The sequence below is a fragment of the Amphimedon queenslandica genome, unplaced genomic scaffold (assembly GCF_000090795.2).
Source record: "Amphimedon queenslandica unplaced genomic scaffold, v1.1 AMPQUscaffold_13483, whole genome shotgun sequence".
Lineage (NCBI taxonomy): Eukaryota > Metazoa > Porifera > Demospongiae > Haplosclerida > Niphatidae > Amphimedon > Amphimedon queenslandica.
The window spans coordinates 411416-428141 of NW_003546281.1; the positions used below are offsets into that span (position 1 = coordinate 411416).

The 16726-nt window shown below is 34.8% G+C and overlaps 1 protein-coding gene across 1 annotated transcript in view; it reads right to left on the reverse strand.

The window, feature by feature from the left end:
• Positions 1–3431: 3431 nt before the first annotated feature.
• Positions 3432–16726, reverse strand: part of LOC109580637 (uncharacterized) — a 24028-nt gene continuing 10733 nt past the window's right edge. Inside the window, exons 2-13 of the mRNA XM_019994042.1 lie at positions 14204–14260; positions 14001–14148; positions 13571–13698; positions 13157–13363; positions 11620–11850; positions 7245–7387; positions 6957–7107; positions 6758–6910; positions 5871–6439; positions 4808–5068; positions 4293–4463; positions 3432–3741 (exon numbers count right to left, since the gene is read on the reverse strand). Of these exons, the coding sequence (XP_019849601.1) occupies positions 3432–3741; positions 4293–4463; positions 4808–5068; positions 5871–6439; positions 6758–6910; positions 6957–7107; positions 7245–7387; positions 11620–11850; positions 13157–13363; positions 13571–13698; positions 14001–14148; positions 14204–14260 (2529 nt within the window). The remainder of the gene's footprint in view (positions 3742–4292; positions 4464–4807; positions 5069–5870; positions 6440–6757; positions 6911–6956; positions 7108–7244; positions 7388–11619; positions 11851–13156; positions 13364–13570; positions 13699–14000; positions 14149–14203; positions 14261–16726) is intronic.

A 16726-nucleotide genomic window follows, 5' to 3' on the forward strand; every position in this document is an offset into this window, starting at 1 on the left:
AAGCAAAGGCACAAAAGCAGCAGTAAAAGTACTAACCACAGTATAATATTTTATGATTTGGCATTAATGCATTCATATTATGTCATTAGGAAGGAGCTCAAGCACTGATTGGTAGTACCCCGTCAGCACAAATTAAAGCAGAGTTGTCTGCCCTTATGAAGTACATCATTGTGTAAAAATGAACTCCATCATATATTGATTATTTTAGGTTCAGGCATGAGAATGTGTTGGAAGTAATGGGATTTTGCTTTTCAGAGAACTTCAGGGCGCTAATTTATCAGTACATGGCGAATGATACTTTGTTTGCCTGGATTCATCAGGTACACCTCATTGTACATTGTTGAACACTGCTTCAGATATTGCATTGTAGCCATCAAAAAGTTTAGGATTTACTGTCAGAAAGTCTATACTGATAGACATGTTTAGAGGTGTATCATATCTACATGCTGGACAACTTATTCACCAAGATATAAAAAGGTAGTTGTAATTACATTTACATTATGTATTATCTTCATTTTGTAAATAAAGTAGCAACATTTTACTTGATGAGCACTTCAATGCTCGAGTCGGAGACTTTGGCATTGCCTATGAAGTGCCATCATCTATATCTGGACGTACACTAGTCACTGCTCCACTTCTTGCTAGAAGTGATGGCTATTACCCACCTAAAATTCTTACTGGAAAAGTTTCAGCACTATCTGATGTTTACAGTTGTGGTGTAGTAAGCTCTTAATTTTTTATTCATATATGTATGTGTATGTGTATGTAGGTGGTATTGGAGGTTTATTGTGGAATGGTGGCATATCAGAAAGATAGAGCGGATCCTGATCTGGTTTGCATTGAAATTTTGATTGTAACAATTATCATAGTAATTATTTATAGGTAAACTTTACTGAAGATCAGAGGGCTGATTCTAAAGCTTTCTTTTCAATGGCTGACATTCATGTGAGGGAATCTTTATCTCAGGAAGATGCAGAAATGTTTAGAAGTGTTGTAAATGGATGTGTTCAGCGTTATAGCAAGAGGTGGACAGCAACAAAGGTAAAAAATATGTAACAATTTTCATGTTAAATGTTGACATTAGGTACTTGATGTACTCCATGATGACAATGACATATAAACTACTACTACTAGGCTCTGTATATCATTTATTCATTATTTAGTATCATTTTGCAACATGTATTTTCATTCAATCATAATTAATTCAACTCTATGTTATTTACAATATGTGACCATAATTGACAAAAGGTACCTTATGGTGGGTAGTGAAATTTGTCTTTCTAGCCTAAGAAATCCAACTTCCTGAGTCCCATTTATCATAAAATTACTCCACAAGATGCAAAAAGTTACCATGAAACTTTTAGAAACAATGATTGTCTAACAAAGCACTCACAGGTTGATATTTTCCAATATAACGATCAATTTTAAAATCCGCCATAAGGGCCCTTTTGTCAATTATGGTCACATATACAAATATATATCTTCAATGTTACTATGTGTAATATCCTCTTGCTTCAATCCAAGTGATGACTCAAGAAGATTATCTACCACTTCCTTGAATGAGTTGGAATAAAAATCTGGCTTGGACACGCTTTCATTTCTCATCGCATAAATCAATAAAGGAACATCAATTGGTTGAATAATCTTTATAGGGTGTCCACAAGAAAAACTGCTCCCTAATAACACCTGTAAAATGGTAAAAATATAAAGAGATTACTCGGTGACTCACTTTCCTCGATGTTAGCCAATATAATTATGAAAACTCTTAAATGTTTCCAAACAGCTCTATACCCTTTAGCTTTTTCAGAAATTTCAAGAATTTTAATTATCAGTGCCTTAACAACAGAATACCGTAATTGGAATCAGACGTCGGGAAATCATCTTACCCTCCCGGAAATTGTGTTACCCGGGCGGGAAAGTAGCCGTGTACGGGTTTCGGGTCCGTTGACGGGGTGACCTTCTCGGCAACCATGTCCGTCAACGGATTATACTTCTGGGCCACCATAGGTACTAGAGGAAGATTGCATGACAGTGGACTGTCAGTTGCCTGTGGTTAGTTCAGTGATGAATAGATGATGATCCCACCGTAAGTCACTTTAAGATGCTGCTATACCTCTCTAATAAATCTGTGACTGCTCACAACAATGAGGAAGACCTTTGATCATTTTAAAACTTTTAATTTACTATAATTTTCGTTTCAATAATAATTACAATACCTGTGATGTGCTGTATTTGAGATAATCATATTCACAGTTGGTGAACACAATATAAATAAACATTTCACCTATAATTAGTAGCTACTTAATTCACATGTGACCACCAAATCTGCACTTTAAATACCTTAGGTTGGATTATATTCGTGATGACAAAAACTAATAAAAATATTAAATTAAATACCATGGAAATCCAGTAAGTGTTAGTATGACAATTGACCACGTGTTTATATAATTACAGTGTTAGCAGCTACAGTACAATGCAAAAAAGAGCTAAGTAGCTCTACTGTCACGTAGGTAGTTTGCTGCTTCTTTGTTGCGTATATACAAAGCTGCAAACCCACCAGTGGTACCAGTGCAAATTGTCAGCAGCAGGACAATGTGTCAACAGTGAATCAAGCAAAGAGCCTCCTAAACAGGCTTCTAAAAGCAGAGAGCAGCAATACAGATGAACTTGGAGAGCACAGACAGCCAAGAAAAGCATACAAGTTCTTTGAGAGCCTCTAGAGCGCATGAGCGCTTGCTACTACAAGGCAGTACTTCCTGGGTGTAGCTCAGCAAAGAGTAGTGAAGTAAAATTACTAATAACGAACTACCTGTGTACTACTTAAGCTACTTGGCTTTTTTCGTCTTCCACTGTAATCATCTATTCTTTAGCAACTTTAGTGGAACCATCCAGACTCCAGTTCTCTATCTGTTATCTTCTTGTATAGATGGACCACTACCTTTGAGCTCTTTGCTGCAAAATCAGTGTTGGTCCGTTGATCATGATTATAAACCACACCCAAGTCAATAAACACTAACTAGAATGGGTGGAGAGTCCCAAGATACAGTGGGACAGAATGAGTAGAGTATTTCAAAAAAGAACTGACCAAAACAGCACCAAAGAGTCCAAGGATTAGTAACAGCAAGACAAATCACAACTCAAGAACACTGTAGCTTGGTGCCGTGCTTAAATACCACACCGTTTTCAAGTAAAATGGCATCCAGTTGCGCTAGCGGTGGGAAAAATTCGCGAATATTAGCAGCCGTGAATATAACTAGACCTACGATAACAGTAAAAAGTCAGTGTAGCTATACCACAGCCTTAAAAACACCACACTCTGACAATAGAAGCATCATCCTCTTGTAATAAAATGAGTGTATTCTTCTCTTTTCTTTCACTTATATCAGCTTCCAAAACATGACTTGTGACAAATAAAGAGCGATTCTTGTTTCTTAGCTGACTTGAAATACTTTAATAGAGCTACAGTACAGATAAAAAAGGTTAAATATCTGCTCCACAGTTACTCTACTGTTGCGTAGGTAGTTCATTGCTCTTTTGTTACACATGCACAATGTGACAGTAGTAGTAGCACAGGTGGTCAGTAGCAGGACAGTAGCTGGACGGTAGGATGGAGCAAAAAAACATCCTAAACAGGCTTCTAAAGCAGAGAGTGGCAGTACAGATGAATTTGGACAGCACAGACAGCAAAGAGAAACATCCTCAAGTTCTTTGAGAGTCTCTAGAGCACGCGAGTGCTTGCTACTACAGAACATATGTACCACAGTAAAGAGTAACGAAGAGTAGTCAAGTAATACAACAGTAGTTTCAAGTGCTTTAAGGAGCAATCAGAAGTACCAGTATGCTTGAAATTATCTTAAACCCACCCATAATTCACAAAAATGAAGGAAAACGCTGTTTTATTGCCGTAAAATGAGAGTGTGGCCAAAATCATGGCACATTTTACGCACCTTTAAAATTGTGCTGCAAGACCAATAATGGCACAAGGAGTGGAGTCTCAACAGCCAATACAGCACAAGACAAAAATATGTGAAAAATCCTTTATGTGGCCATCACCAAGACACCAACCCACACATACTTATCATAAGATACAACGTGACAACTAGTGCATGTGTGAGCATAAACATACAGATTACAGCGAGTGAGGAAGCTCATAAATTACATAAAAAATATAAGTCATTCGTGTCATGTACATGTACCCTACATGTAACTACAATTTAAAACTTGGGTACTAGTTATTAAGAAAAACACCAGTTCCACTATTTAACACTACAATAGTACATATTCCTACTCACCTTTCATGTTGAAGCTTCTTTATGAGATTAACAATAGAATTCTCTTTCAGAGCAGCTTCATTCCTTACAATCCAAAAGTCAGAGCCTTTATTCTTCCATTCCTGCAGTATATCGTTCAAAGCCACACACAATGATGGACTGCCATTCAGGATCTCTACTATCTTAGGAAGACTATAAAATAAAGTAATAAAAATAATTAAAAGTAATAAACCAAGAATCTTCAGTTTAATTATTCTGGTCATGCAAGTAAACCACTTGTTAAGTTAATGCCATTCTGAAAACCCTTGCCAATAAAAGAGAAAGAAGATACTCATTAAACTATCACACACATTAAAATCTCAATATTGCTGCCAGATTGAGATTGCCATGCATACATGCATAGTGGCCTACTGTATATGCAATCATAGACCATACTGATCTGTATTACATATACATGACATGTACATGTACATAACTTTTTGTACCAATAACTACTACTGTACATGAACTACTTTCTATTTAAAATCACAACTTACACTTCTAATGAATACACAGTGATTTTATCTTTTGCTTTCGCCTCCCATAGCACAGGAGATTGTGAATCAACTATCAACTGATAGAGCTCTGGTACTTTGTCAAGATAAATCGGTTGGCCGGATGGTGAGTTGGGCTTCTTATTAAGATGATAATGGAGGAGATCAAACTCCCAGAACCATGATGATATCTCCTTGCTAATAGCACATGGTGTATCATTGTGGTCTATTAAATGAAGAGTGTAAGGCTTTGGAAGTACAACTCTAAAAAGAGAAGAATTTGTATTAATTGTTACATTAAGGTGAAATAATTATTGTACATGTACAGTAAAAGCATGCTGCTTCATATAACAGGATCATAAGTCAGAATTCATATAGATATATAATACACATATATCGAAGCCTGAAATTAGATTCAGACAATAATATTATGTCTGAACATTGCTTGATTTGATTTGCCAATTTTATGAAAGAGTCCCACTAAGTTTCCCACAAGTTTTTGTTATAGTGCTCATGCAGCAGATTGCTGAGTTACTCAAAATTGAACCTAAAACCTAAAATTTTTTCTGATACATATACATGTTGTGTGTTGACTTTGAGCTAATTTTAATAAAATCTGGATCTTTTATGAATTTTCTAAAGTTGCTCAAAAATTGGGCCAAAGTTCCTGTACAGGGTTTTGGCTAAATTTCGTGAAAAATTGCTAAAAGAAAATTCTTAGTTTCTACATTTTTTTTGATACATATACATGTTCTTATGTTGTGTGTCAACTCAGAGATCAAATTTCAGTTTTTATAAATTTTTAAAGGTGCTATACCGTATTAAATACCAGGAAAGATCTTTAGAAAAATCCAATAAAACCAACATTATAAAATGTGAGATATTTTTAGATCAAAGATAATACATCAAGGATAATACACTTTGGAGCTACCTATTAAGTAAATCCTACATACAAGGTTGCCTATATTGGCAGAAATATGCATGCCCATAGTTGCAATACATGTATATAATGATGAGTATTTCTAAGAAAGGCAACATGCTAATAACAATTAGGTTATAGACTTACTTCTTCATAAGCACCCTCTTTTCAAACTTCTTCATATCAACAGGAACTTCATCATTGGCACTAGAAACCTGAGGAGGCTGTGGTACATTCTCTTTGTTACTGTTGTTGACTTTAGCAGGGGCCACAGTAGCCAGTGGTGGAATATGCTGGAGTGGCTGTACAGTAGCTAATGGAGGAGGGCCAGCAGCCTGCATTGTACTAGCTGGAGTGAAAGTCGGAGCAAAAGTAGAAGGTAGAGGAGAAGGAGGTATCACAGGTTGAGGTGGCTGCATGTGTATCATTCCTCCTGGATAGAAATTAGCTGGATAAGGATGAAGAGGCTTGTCAAAGCCAGGAGGAGCAGGAACAGAAACATTAATAGGAAGAGGAGGATTAGGGAGAAGTGACGACGGTCCATAAAAATAAGGTGGAGCAAGTGATGGATGTTGCATTTGCTGTTGCATGAACATTAACTGATAGAACTGTTGAGGTGATGGATGAGTAAGTGGAGGAAAGTACTGTTTAGAAGCAGATTCAGCAACTGAACTAACTGTGTGTGGCAAACGAACCTCTTTCTCTTCAGATGATACCTAAAAATGAAGATAAAATAAATGATAATACTAAAAATATACCCTATATGTGCAAATTATCGAAGGGATAAATTTTTGCAAATGATTAATTTGCAGGATTTTGTGAGGCCAAATTTTTGCGAATTATTTTGAAGTGCCACCATTTTTGTAATAAAGTGGAGAGTTAGAATTAATTTTCGTGTGTTTTAATTTCACGAATGACTCCCATTTCGCAAAAATTTACCCTTCAAAAATTTCCACATATAGGGTATGTACCATTCAAAGTAAAATTCACAACATCATCATCACATGCTATAATAGAAATTACATTTTACAAACCTCAACTGGAGGATGTTCCATTTGATAACTATCAAGACTCTCTTTTCCAGCATCAGATGACAAACAAGCTAGTCCTTCTTCAATGAGATAATCATTAATGTGGATATCTTTATCAGTAGTTGTGTCACATAAGCACAGTGAAACCACATCACCCTACACCAAATCTATTCAATACAATATCCAACATAATTCGCCTTACTTTAGTGGAAGTGGCCATGGCAGCTATAGCTTTATCTTTAGTCATTTCTACAAGGATCCTACAAGCTCTCTTAGACCAAGTGCTGCCTGGCGGACAGATGTTGGCTAATCTGCACTCAATACATTGAGCTGGAAGAGCTAAGTAGTGAGGTCTAAAGAAATAAAAATAGATAACATTAACATACTGTACATTAATAACTGCTAGCATTAAAGATTTCTTTCCACATGCACTACATGTATGTCATTTATAAAGTTCATAAAGAATAATAAGTTCCATATTTTTACTCACTTTGGTTGCCTGATTGCATTCAAAGGGACAAAGTCATTGTTTCCATAGTCGACGTATCTGATCTGAACAACATCAGGTTGAGAGTGTTCAAGTATAGTAGCTCTGTACCAGTATCCATCATTGTTAAATCTAGCACAGCAAGGCTACAGAAATTATAAATTTACAATGAATAAATTATAAAAACTGTAAAATCTAATGATGATCAATGTTTCTAACAAAGAGTGCTAAGTGAATAAAACAGTATTGCTTCATGAGCTGATATGCAATACACATTACATGACATTTTGAGCAACTTTTACACGACGTTTTGAGCAACTTTAAATAAATACTATAAAACTATTGGAAACATTCAATGACTGACACTAAAAGTAGCCCATATGAAGATAGCAGTTTCAATAATAACAAGAATAATGCTACATGACACAAGTATTTAGAAGCTATTTAGCGACTAGTTGCACTAAATTATGCCAATATATTGACATACAATATCCCATTTAATGACTTTTGTGTCCTACATGTACATCTACATGAATAGTATATTTAAAAATTGTACATTTATACTATACAAGTCTAACACACTACAAACTAATCAGTATCACGGTAGCGTTACTAAGTAGGATTCACCCTAAAACAATATGGCTGCCACGACTTTTGTAGGCCTCGACTTTCTCGGGTTTAACCCGTTGTTGCCCTATTTTAACATCACAAAAATATCATAAGACTTTCGATTAACTCTTTATTAATGGCTTAATAACTATTTATTCAAAATGGCATCAAAGCATGAAAGGAAGAGAAAAACACTATATGACTTAAGTACAGCAAAGGTACATGCATATTATCCACTCTTGAATATAATAACGGAGAATGTTTAGATGTCTTAGATCCATCATTACTCTACATTAAGTTCTTTTTAAGTTAAATATATATTTATATTATTCATAACCTTTTTGACACTGTTGCTATAGCAACATATACATGCATAGTAATCATACTGAGTTTGCAAAATGGGAAAACCAGGTTGGCTTATAGTAGGAATCACTACAATAGTTGTCCTATTAGCTGCTATCCTTGCAATCCAAATTGCTGATTTTTCTACCACTTGTTCTTGTGATTCACTTAATGATGCTCATCATACTCTACGTACTCCAGTGGATACCAGTTATGATAATGCTAGAAGTATTAATAGTTTAGAGTCTGCTACTGGAGACTCCTCACAAAGATTGGATGACATTTCTGAATATCTTACTGATCTACACAACACTAGTATGACAACTGCTAACATGACTGGAGAGATACTGCAGATAGCAGAGGAGTTGTCACAAATACCAAACCTGACAAGTCTATATCCCCAATGGCTACCAAAGTCTTGTCGGGAAATAAGAATTAGACAACCAAGCAGTAAATCTGGTGTATATCAAATTGGTATACCCTCAGTAGGCAAGTATACTAGCTGTTCTCGCTATGTGTACTGTCATATGGGTCCATTGTCTGGTATAGATGGTGGGTGGACACGAGTAGATCGCTTTGATAGCCGCTACTCAGATTGTCCACCTGGAACCCAGTTGATTCCACATCCTAATGTAAAAGTTTGTGGTAGGCCTGAACATAGTCCCCCTGGCTGTACATCAATTAGATTCCCAAATTATGGTCTCGCTTATGTGGATGTCATTGGTGTAGTATATGCTTATCAGTACGGATCACCTGATGCTGATGAGCCACCAGATCGTGGAGGTCGAAACAACATAAACGATGCATATATTGATGGTATTAGTATCACTCGTAATCCTCGTCATCATCTCAGTAGTCGTACTCATATTTTTTCTCTAATGGCAGATAATAGCGATTATCACTGTCCCTGTAAGGCTGGTAGAAATGGTCCAACTTTACCTTTTATTGGTAATGATTATTACTGTGAAGCTGGCAATCCTGATTCCTGGACTCGTCGTGTTCTCTACCCAGATAATTTACTCTGGGATGGTCAAGGATGTGAAGGTCCTGACATTGGATGTTGCACTACTCCTACAAATGCTGCTAAGAGGCCTTGGTTTTACAAAAGAACTGGTCCCACTACTGATGACCTTGAGCTAAGGTTGTGTGATGATCAAGGAACTGATGATGAAGGTGTTCCTTTTTCTCATTATGAAATTTATGTCCAATAAACTGCCACCGTATTAACTAGAAAATCTATTTGCTATAGTTTATAACCATATTTTTATCGCTGCTATATAATATACTGCTGTAAGACTTATGTACATGCTATCAAGTTACATGTTGTTGTTGCTGTCAGACCTCACATGCTACAGCTATGAATAATCACAGGCAGATTATTATATAGGTGGTAGCCCATATGTAGGGTTGAGGTTGATTTTTCAATTATAACCATGTTTAATATTGATTGGACCTATCAGCTTTCAAATAATTATGGTATAGACCATACAGACGACCCAGAGTCAGAATTGCTTGCGTGGAAAAACTATTAATGTTGTCAGGCCTGATTTAGGATGAAATAAATTCTGGCTGCCATTTTGTTATGGAAGTCAATGGAGGCACAAAGAAAATGCCTCACTTACCTGCTGTAGCTCTATCAAAAGCTAAAAAGTGCTTGTTATGGGGAAAGAATAGCTGGTTTTAAGCTCCTCCTGTAAAAGATTTGCTCCAGAAATCATACTACAGGTTTGTTTTTATGTTGGCCCATTTTTTTTCTCCATTGCAAGTTGCCAACAAACTTGCCAACCAAAATGGCAGCCAATTATAATGTATAGGTGGATAACGTATATAAAATTAACGAAATTCATAGCTTTTGCAATTCTCACTCTGAGTGGTCTATTATGAATATGTACTATATATAGACAGTGTCTAGGCAATCCTTCTCAACTGAAGTTTCTCGGTATCCAATTATAGCCTTATGCAGTATTCAATTTATAGCCACATGCAGTATATAGCCTACACATAAGTTTTACTGTACAAAATAGATATAATCAAATAATTAAACAGGGAGTTAGTAACTTCAAAAAAAATTAAAAATTTATCTTACAAGGTGGAATGCTACTTAATGGTATTCATAAGTTGTTGCCATGGAAATTTTATTTTGCAACAAAGCTAGTGCAAGATGGAGAAAGCAACTGAACTAAAAGATTTAAACCAACCTAATGCCACAACTACTAAAGACAACTCAAAAGACAGGCCTTCTCTGATAACCCGTTAGATTGTCATCTTTTTTATTGCTCAGATTGCTTTACTGGTTTTTTTCATGCTATAAAGATTGCTGACTTATCTACCAAATGTGACTCTGCTTGTGATGCTTGTTCAGCTGAAGGTGGAGGTGTCCCTAATCTCCAAAGTGCAGTTAATAGTCATGCAGAAGCTAACTATAATAATTCCAAAAACCAACTACCGGAGACTCAACACAAAAGCTTGACAACGTTTCTGATGCTATATCTAGCTTAGAAGATGCTGATATGTCTGCCGCTAGTGACAAATATGTACGACAGGTTTACCAGCAACTATCACAATTACAAAGTGTACCAAGTTTACTATTGACTGCTTGTAAGACACTAAAAAGAACAGATTTCTGGTCTTAAATCAGGCTACTGTTCGTTGTCGAGCATGTAGTATATTTAAAATACATGTACATTATGATTAATAGCTTACAATACTTAATAACAAATAGCAAAAAGTACATTATAATAAATTGCAAACGGAACATTATGACTATTACCTTACTGCACATTATAGCATACCAGTAATTATGATTAATACTTACAGTATACAATGATAAATGGCAAACAGTACCATATAATAAATAGGATACAGTACATTATGAGGAAGATGAATAGCAAACAGTACATTATGATTAATAGCCAACAGTACATGATTAATAGCTTACAATCCATTATAACAAATAGCAAGCAGTATACTACATAATAAGAAGTATACAGTACAAATACGATAGATAGCATGAATTATATTAATAGCCAACAGGACATTATGATTAACAGCTTACAGTCCGATATACATAACAAACACCAGAATAACATTATAATAAAAAGCATAAAGTACATAATGAATTATGATTAATAGCAAGAAGTACAAAAGTAAAAGTTAGTAATGAATTTTATCCTTCAAACTTGTAGTTTTGGAGAAATATGCACTTGAAATTTACATGTAAACCAATGCAATTGCTTATTGCTCACAAACTAAAATTAACGTTTGTTGACAAAAATACTTGTTGTGCTTAACAAAGATACTAATACATGTAGGTTGTTGTGCTAAAGTTTTGTGGAAATCCCTTCACATCACCAAAACTCCCAAAAATTAAAAAATACCATAGACTATATAATACAAAAATTTTTGTATTTGATGATTTAAAACTTACTGATCCAATCTCTGGATTAGATACCACTAGCTTGTCACCACTTATTCCATTATAAAAGTGAGCCATGTCATCATGCAGTGAATCAAGAGCTTGTGTTGTCTGTTCTCCTATTATCTGAATACACAGGTAACTTGGTGTCTTCACATACGTTACATATACACCAAACGGTTTAGAGCCTTTTGGAATCGACAGAACCGAATAACTGAATTCAGGCTTAGGATTAGGCAAGATCTAAAATTAAGAAATTTGTTAATTAAAATGCATAATATAAAAGTTGTCATTGTGTATTCACAACATTCTTGCTATAATTATAAAAGTAAAATTTCATGGGGCCAAAATAGGAAAAATATCTATTAGTACATGTACATGAATAATGGGTTAAAATATCTTAAATTAATTAACATCTATAGCAGAGAAGAGGACTAATAAATTTATTAATTGCATCACCTAGCCATTTTTGACAAAATAGTTGACATTATTAATAATTCATAAAATTCAATTTTGATCAAAATAAGCTTAAATTTTTGACAATTTAAAAATAACATTTATGAAGTCTATGCACAAAATTTAGCAAGCATTGAAAAATCATCAACATAATCAACAAAATCAATTACCGTAGATAGGGAAATTTTTGTTGTTAAAATATTTTCGTGGTTAAAGTGACCCATGAAATATTGACACACAAAATATTCTAAAAGCCCAATGAAGGCATGAAGCTCTCATCCAAGAGGCTCCTTGTCAGTTTCAGTGCTCTCATGGGCAGGGCCGCCAATAGGCTACGTGGGGCCCAGGGCAAAAACTTTGATGGGGCCCCACTAATACAAATCTCCCCCCTTATTAATAACAGCGATTAACAAAATGGCCCAGCAAGAGTTAACTTTAAAAAGTTGTCATGATTCTTTGATCTTTTCCTGTGAAAAAATTATGCATACTTTACTACTGACCAGGTGCTTGGGGGCCCAGGGCAAAATGCCCCACCTGCCCCCCTATTGGCAGCCCTGCTCATGGGCAACTTCCATTGAATAGCTGACCATTGTCATCAAGAGTTAGTAGCTACATGTATGTGTCTAGTTTATGACACACCCAAAATTTTTCATGTTGAAAAAATTCGTGGATGGATCAACCCAAAAAAATTAAACACTTTTACAAATTTCATGCCAATTATTTTTAACATAAAAATTTCCCAATCTACGGTATAATCTATTGGCAAGAAAAAACTACCAATCAAAAAATACACCATTTCATTTCAATCTGAGCATGCTTAATGACAGATGGGACTAAATACAAAATTAGACTCAATTAAAAACTGGAATAAATGTGGAGCAAATCATGTTCATAATACAAAAAATGCCTTATAAGTGTACATGTACACATGTAAATAATGCAAACTAAGCACAGTAACAGTATATTTACTACATTAAAAATTTTACTGCAAATGTACATAACTACAATGAAGCATGAATTTTTAAAATAAAAAAACCAAGATGCAATAGATATACATGTACATGTACATTGTATATGCATTAAAATAAATTACCTTTTTTGCAGTACATGTATCCGAGAGTGTCTTTCCCTTAGTAGCTACTTCCTCCTCCTTCTTGACTTCTTTTTCAGGCTGAGTCACTTTAATAACTTTCTCCTTCTTCTCATCTTCAATTACACTAATCTCTGGTATGTAAGCTAGAAACTCTTCAACTGTACTGAAGCCATACTCAATCAGTGGGAGCTCCCTCGACGTTATTTTCTAAATAAATGAACACAGTAAGTAATAATAGATTATTTAAACTAAACAGGCAAAGACACACAACACAACACAGTCCATATCACTAACACAAATTTATGTACACGTAGATTGTGTACATTGCATCATAGCTAAAAAATTCCTCATATAATTTCAATCATTATTAATAATAAAATTAAAGGTACATTATACACCATCACATTAACGAACTTCAAAAAACTTTGGAAACTGGTGAACAGGAACAGGTGGAGATCCTTCTAATATTCTACACACTAGCAGTGACAATGTTTCAGGAATGGATGTAGGCTTCTTCATTAATGCAGTTGCTGCAGAAACACCTGTAATAAAAAAATAAACACTGAATTGTAAATGTTAATTGTACATCTGTATGTGCAAAAAAAGAGTCACAACTAATTCTTTATACATCATTTTGATTATTTTAAAGTGTAACAACATACTCTACATGCCCAATTTACATACATGTACTACAATGTATACAGTTAAGTACATGTAAATGTAATCCAACAATGTAAACACCTTTACTTTGAGAAAACAAAATAGTCTTAAAAACAAAAATAGTTCACAGAACCATTACATAAATCTCCATTTTAAATGCTACATGTGCAAGTACAAAACCTACCAGCAGTGTCTTGTTTTTTAGCAAATACAAGATACTCTCCATCTTTTGTTGGTTTCTCTAAGTCAGCAATATCTGTCATCTCAAACAACATCTCCACAATGCTAGCATACCCTAAAGACTGCCATGGTAGGTCCTCATTAAAGTAATTCTAAAAAAGCAACATACATGTATTACGAGCACTGTAATCCAAGAACAAGTAATACCTTGTATTTAGTTGGAATATCAGAAGCTTTAACACCACTCTTTGAAGACTTCAGGACCTACATGTACAAGTACATGTGTACATTAATACATAGAGGTAATACATTAGTTATACATAATTTAAATTGCCAAAAAATAAGACAAATATTATGTGCAATAACAGACACAGAAAAATTGTTTCTATAAAATGCGTGAAGTAAGCTTTTGAAATGAAAAGACATGTGCAGTCACATACATGGAGATATTAATACAATATGTCAGTTATTTTAAATGGTGTAAATACATACTAGTGCATTGGCTAAATCAATCAAAATTTATATGTATCACACAGCCAACGATAATACATTTCGATTAGAACAAAATAACATCAACATACATGTAACATGTGATGAAACAAAGCTATCACTGTCATGCATATTATTTATTCTATGCAATTTCAATTAAAAAAACAAAAAATATAAACACAAATGCCTTTAAATACACTTACAGGTATGTAACACAACTTTGGAACTACGATATTCATATTACAGGAAACTAAAGGTATATCATAACTAAAGAGTTATACGTACATGTTTTGATACCAGTGAATACCAATCCATTCAAATCAGAGCATTATATGTCTAGGGAGTACTATCAAGTGACATGATAGACGTGAGCATGCTATCTCAATGACAAATTGAACATAGTCAGACGATATTACAACTATTAAATTACAAATCATGATACAAGATCAAGCTACAATGTTAACAAATAGATGAAGTAGGTGTATCACTTGTTATTCACAAATTACTATGTACACAGTATAAAAAACATATAAATGTTAGGGGCATAGGCAGGATTTTTGGAATGAGGGGGCAAACTATGCGGCGCACAAAGCACACCATAAAATTTCATGAAACCACATCCTTTTAGGGTGTGACCCCACCTCTTTTTCAATATGCCGGACTTCTTTAATGATCATAGGCAATGTTGAATATCTTTTCAGCTTTACAATGGCATCACAGAAAGACTGGTTTAGCCTTTTCCTTTCATATGTAAGTTGTAGAACAGCTTTTTCTTCCAAAAGCAGCTTATTATTTTGTTACTTTTAAATTTTAATTCTAAAAAAGGAGGGGCATTTGCCTCCCCTGGCTACGCCACTGCATCTTTGTACATGTATACACGCATAAAGTGCAGTTCAAACATTTACAAACTTTTAAGTTACAAAAAAAGCCAAAATCAATAGATATTAATTTGTAAACAATACTAAGCCCCTTATTGCCATTCCCAAGCCATTTCAAAATTGAAAAAAAGTCATCATGGTACTATAGTCTGGCAAGACATCATGGTACATTAACATTGCATGCATTGCATTTGCAATATAATGTTACAGTCTAATGCAAACAAAAACAGGAAGCATGCAGATATGCATTTATAGCATCTATAAGCAAGCTCGGCACTCTGCAATACAAGACAGTAAAAGTGAACAACTAGTGATGGCCAGTCAGTCAACAGGACTCAATGCTGCATCAAGGACCCCTTTAGGTAAGGAAAACCAGTAATATCATAATCATTATTAACTACAACAGGGCTGGAACATCTTGATATTGTGCTCAATGCATGTAAAGGATGCAGTGCTCATTGGGAAAGACTAGGACTGAGATTAGGCCTCCACAATGACACAATAGAACAGATAAAAAGAGATCAAAATAAATGCATTGAGCAAATGAGAGAAATGCTGTCAGAGTGGCTGAAAGGGAATTATGAGGTTTCAAACAACTATCCAAAACCATCACAACATTCACTGTGTATTGCAGTAGCTGGGATTGACAGAAGCCTGGCAGAAACTATAAGCGATGATCCATCATTTAGTGACATCAATAATACACAAGGTAACTGAGAGTAGTTTCTTTGTAACAAGTCAGTAACACAACATTAGAGTAGTTTTTAGTACATTAAAACCTGATACATTAATGCACTACATGTATAATAATAAACAATTGCGTGCTACATCTACATGTATATACATGCATAGCATGCAATTATTGTACGTGCAGTATTACATGCACGTTATGCTGCATGAGTGGATGATCAACACAGTTCGTAACAGTTGGTGTTTTCTCTACACTTTGCAAACTTGTATACAATGTTTTATAAATACATCGCACAAGTTAAATATATTGTTTTGTAAATAAATCGTGGAAGTTACATATGCAGTTTTACAAATATATCTCCATTTTGGCATGTTGCAAAGTAGGAAATGTATACGGGCATTTGCTGGCACATACGCTCCATTGATACACACGTACCCTAAAAACAAATGTTTTGCAGGTTTTAATTTTATAATACAAGTGAACAAAAATTACAATAGCAGATTAATTATGATATGTGATACTATAGGATCCAATAACAGCAGACCTCCATACACAACACAAGAATTGATGCAGCTCTGTACTTGCACCCATTGTGACCCAGAGACAATAATCACCACAGGCTGCCCTCAAAGAAGAGAAGACTTCCATCCTCTTGATATCAAACGACTTTCA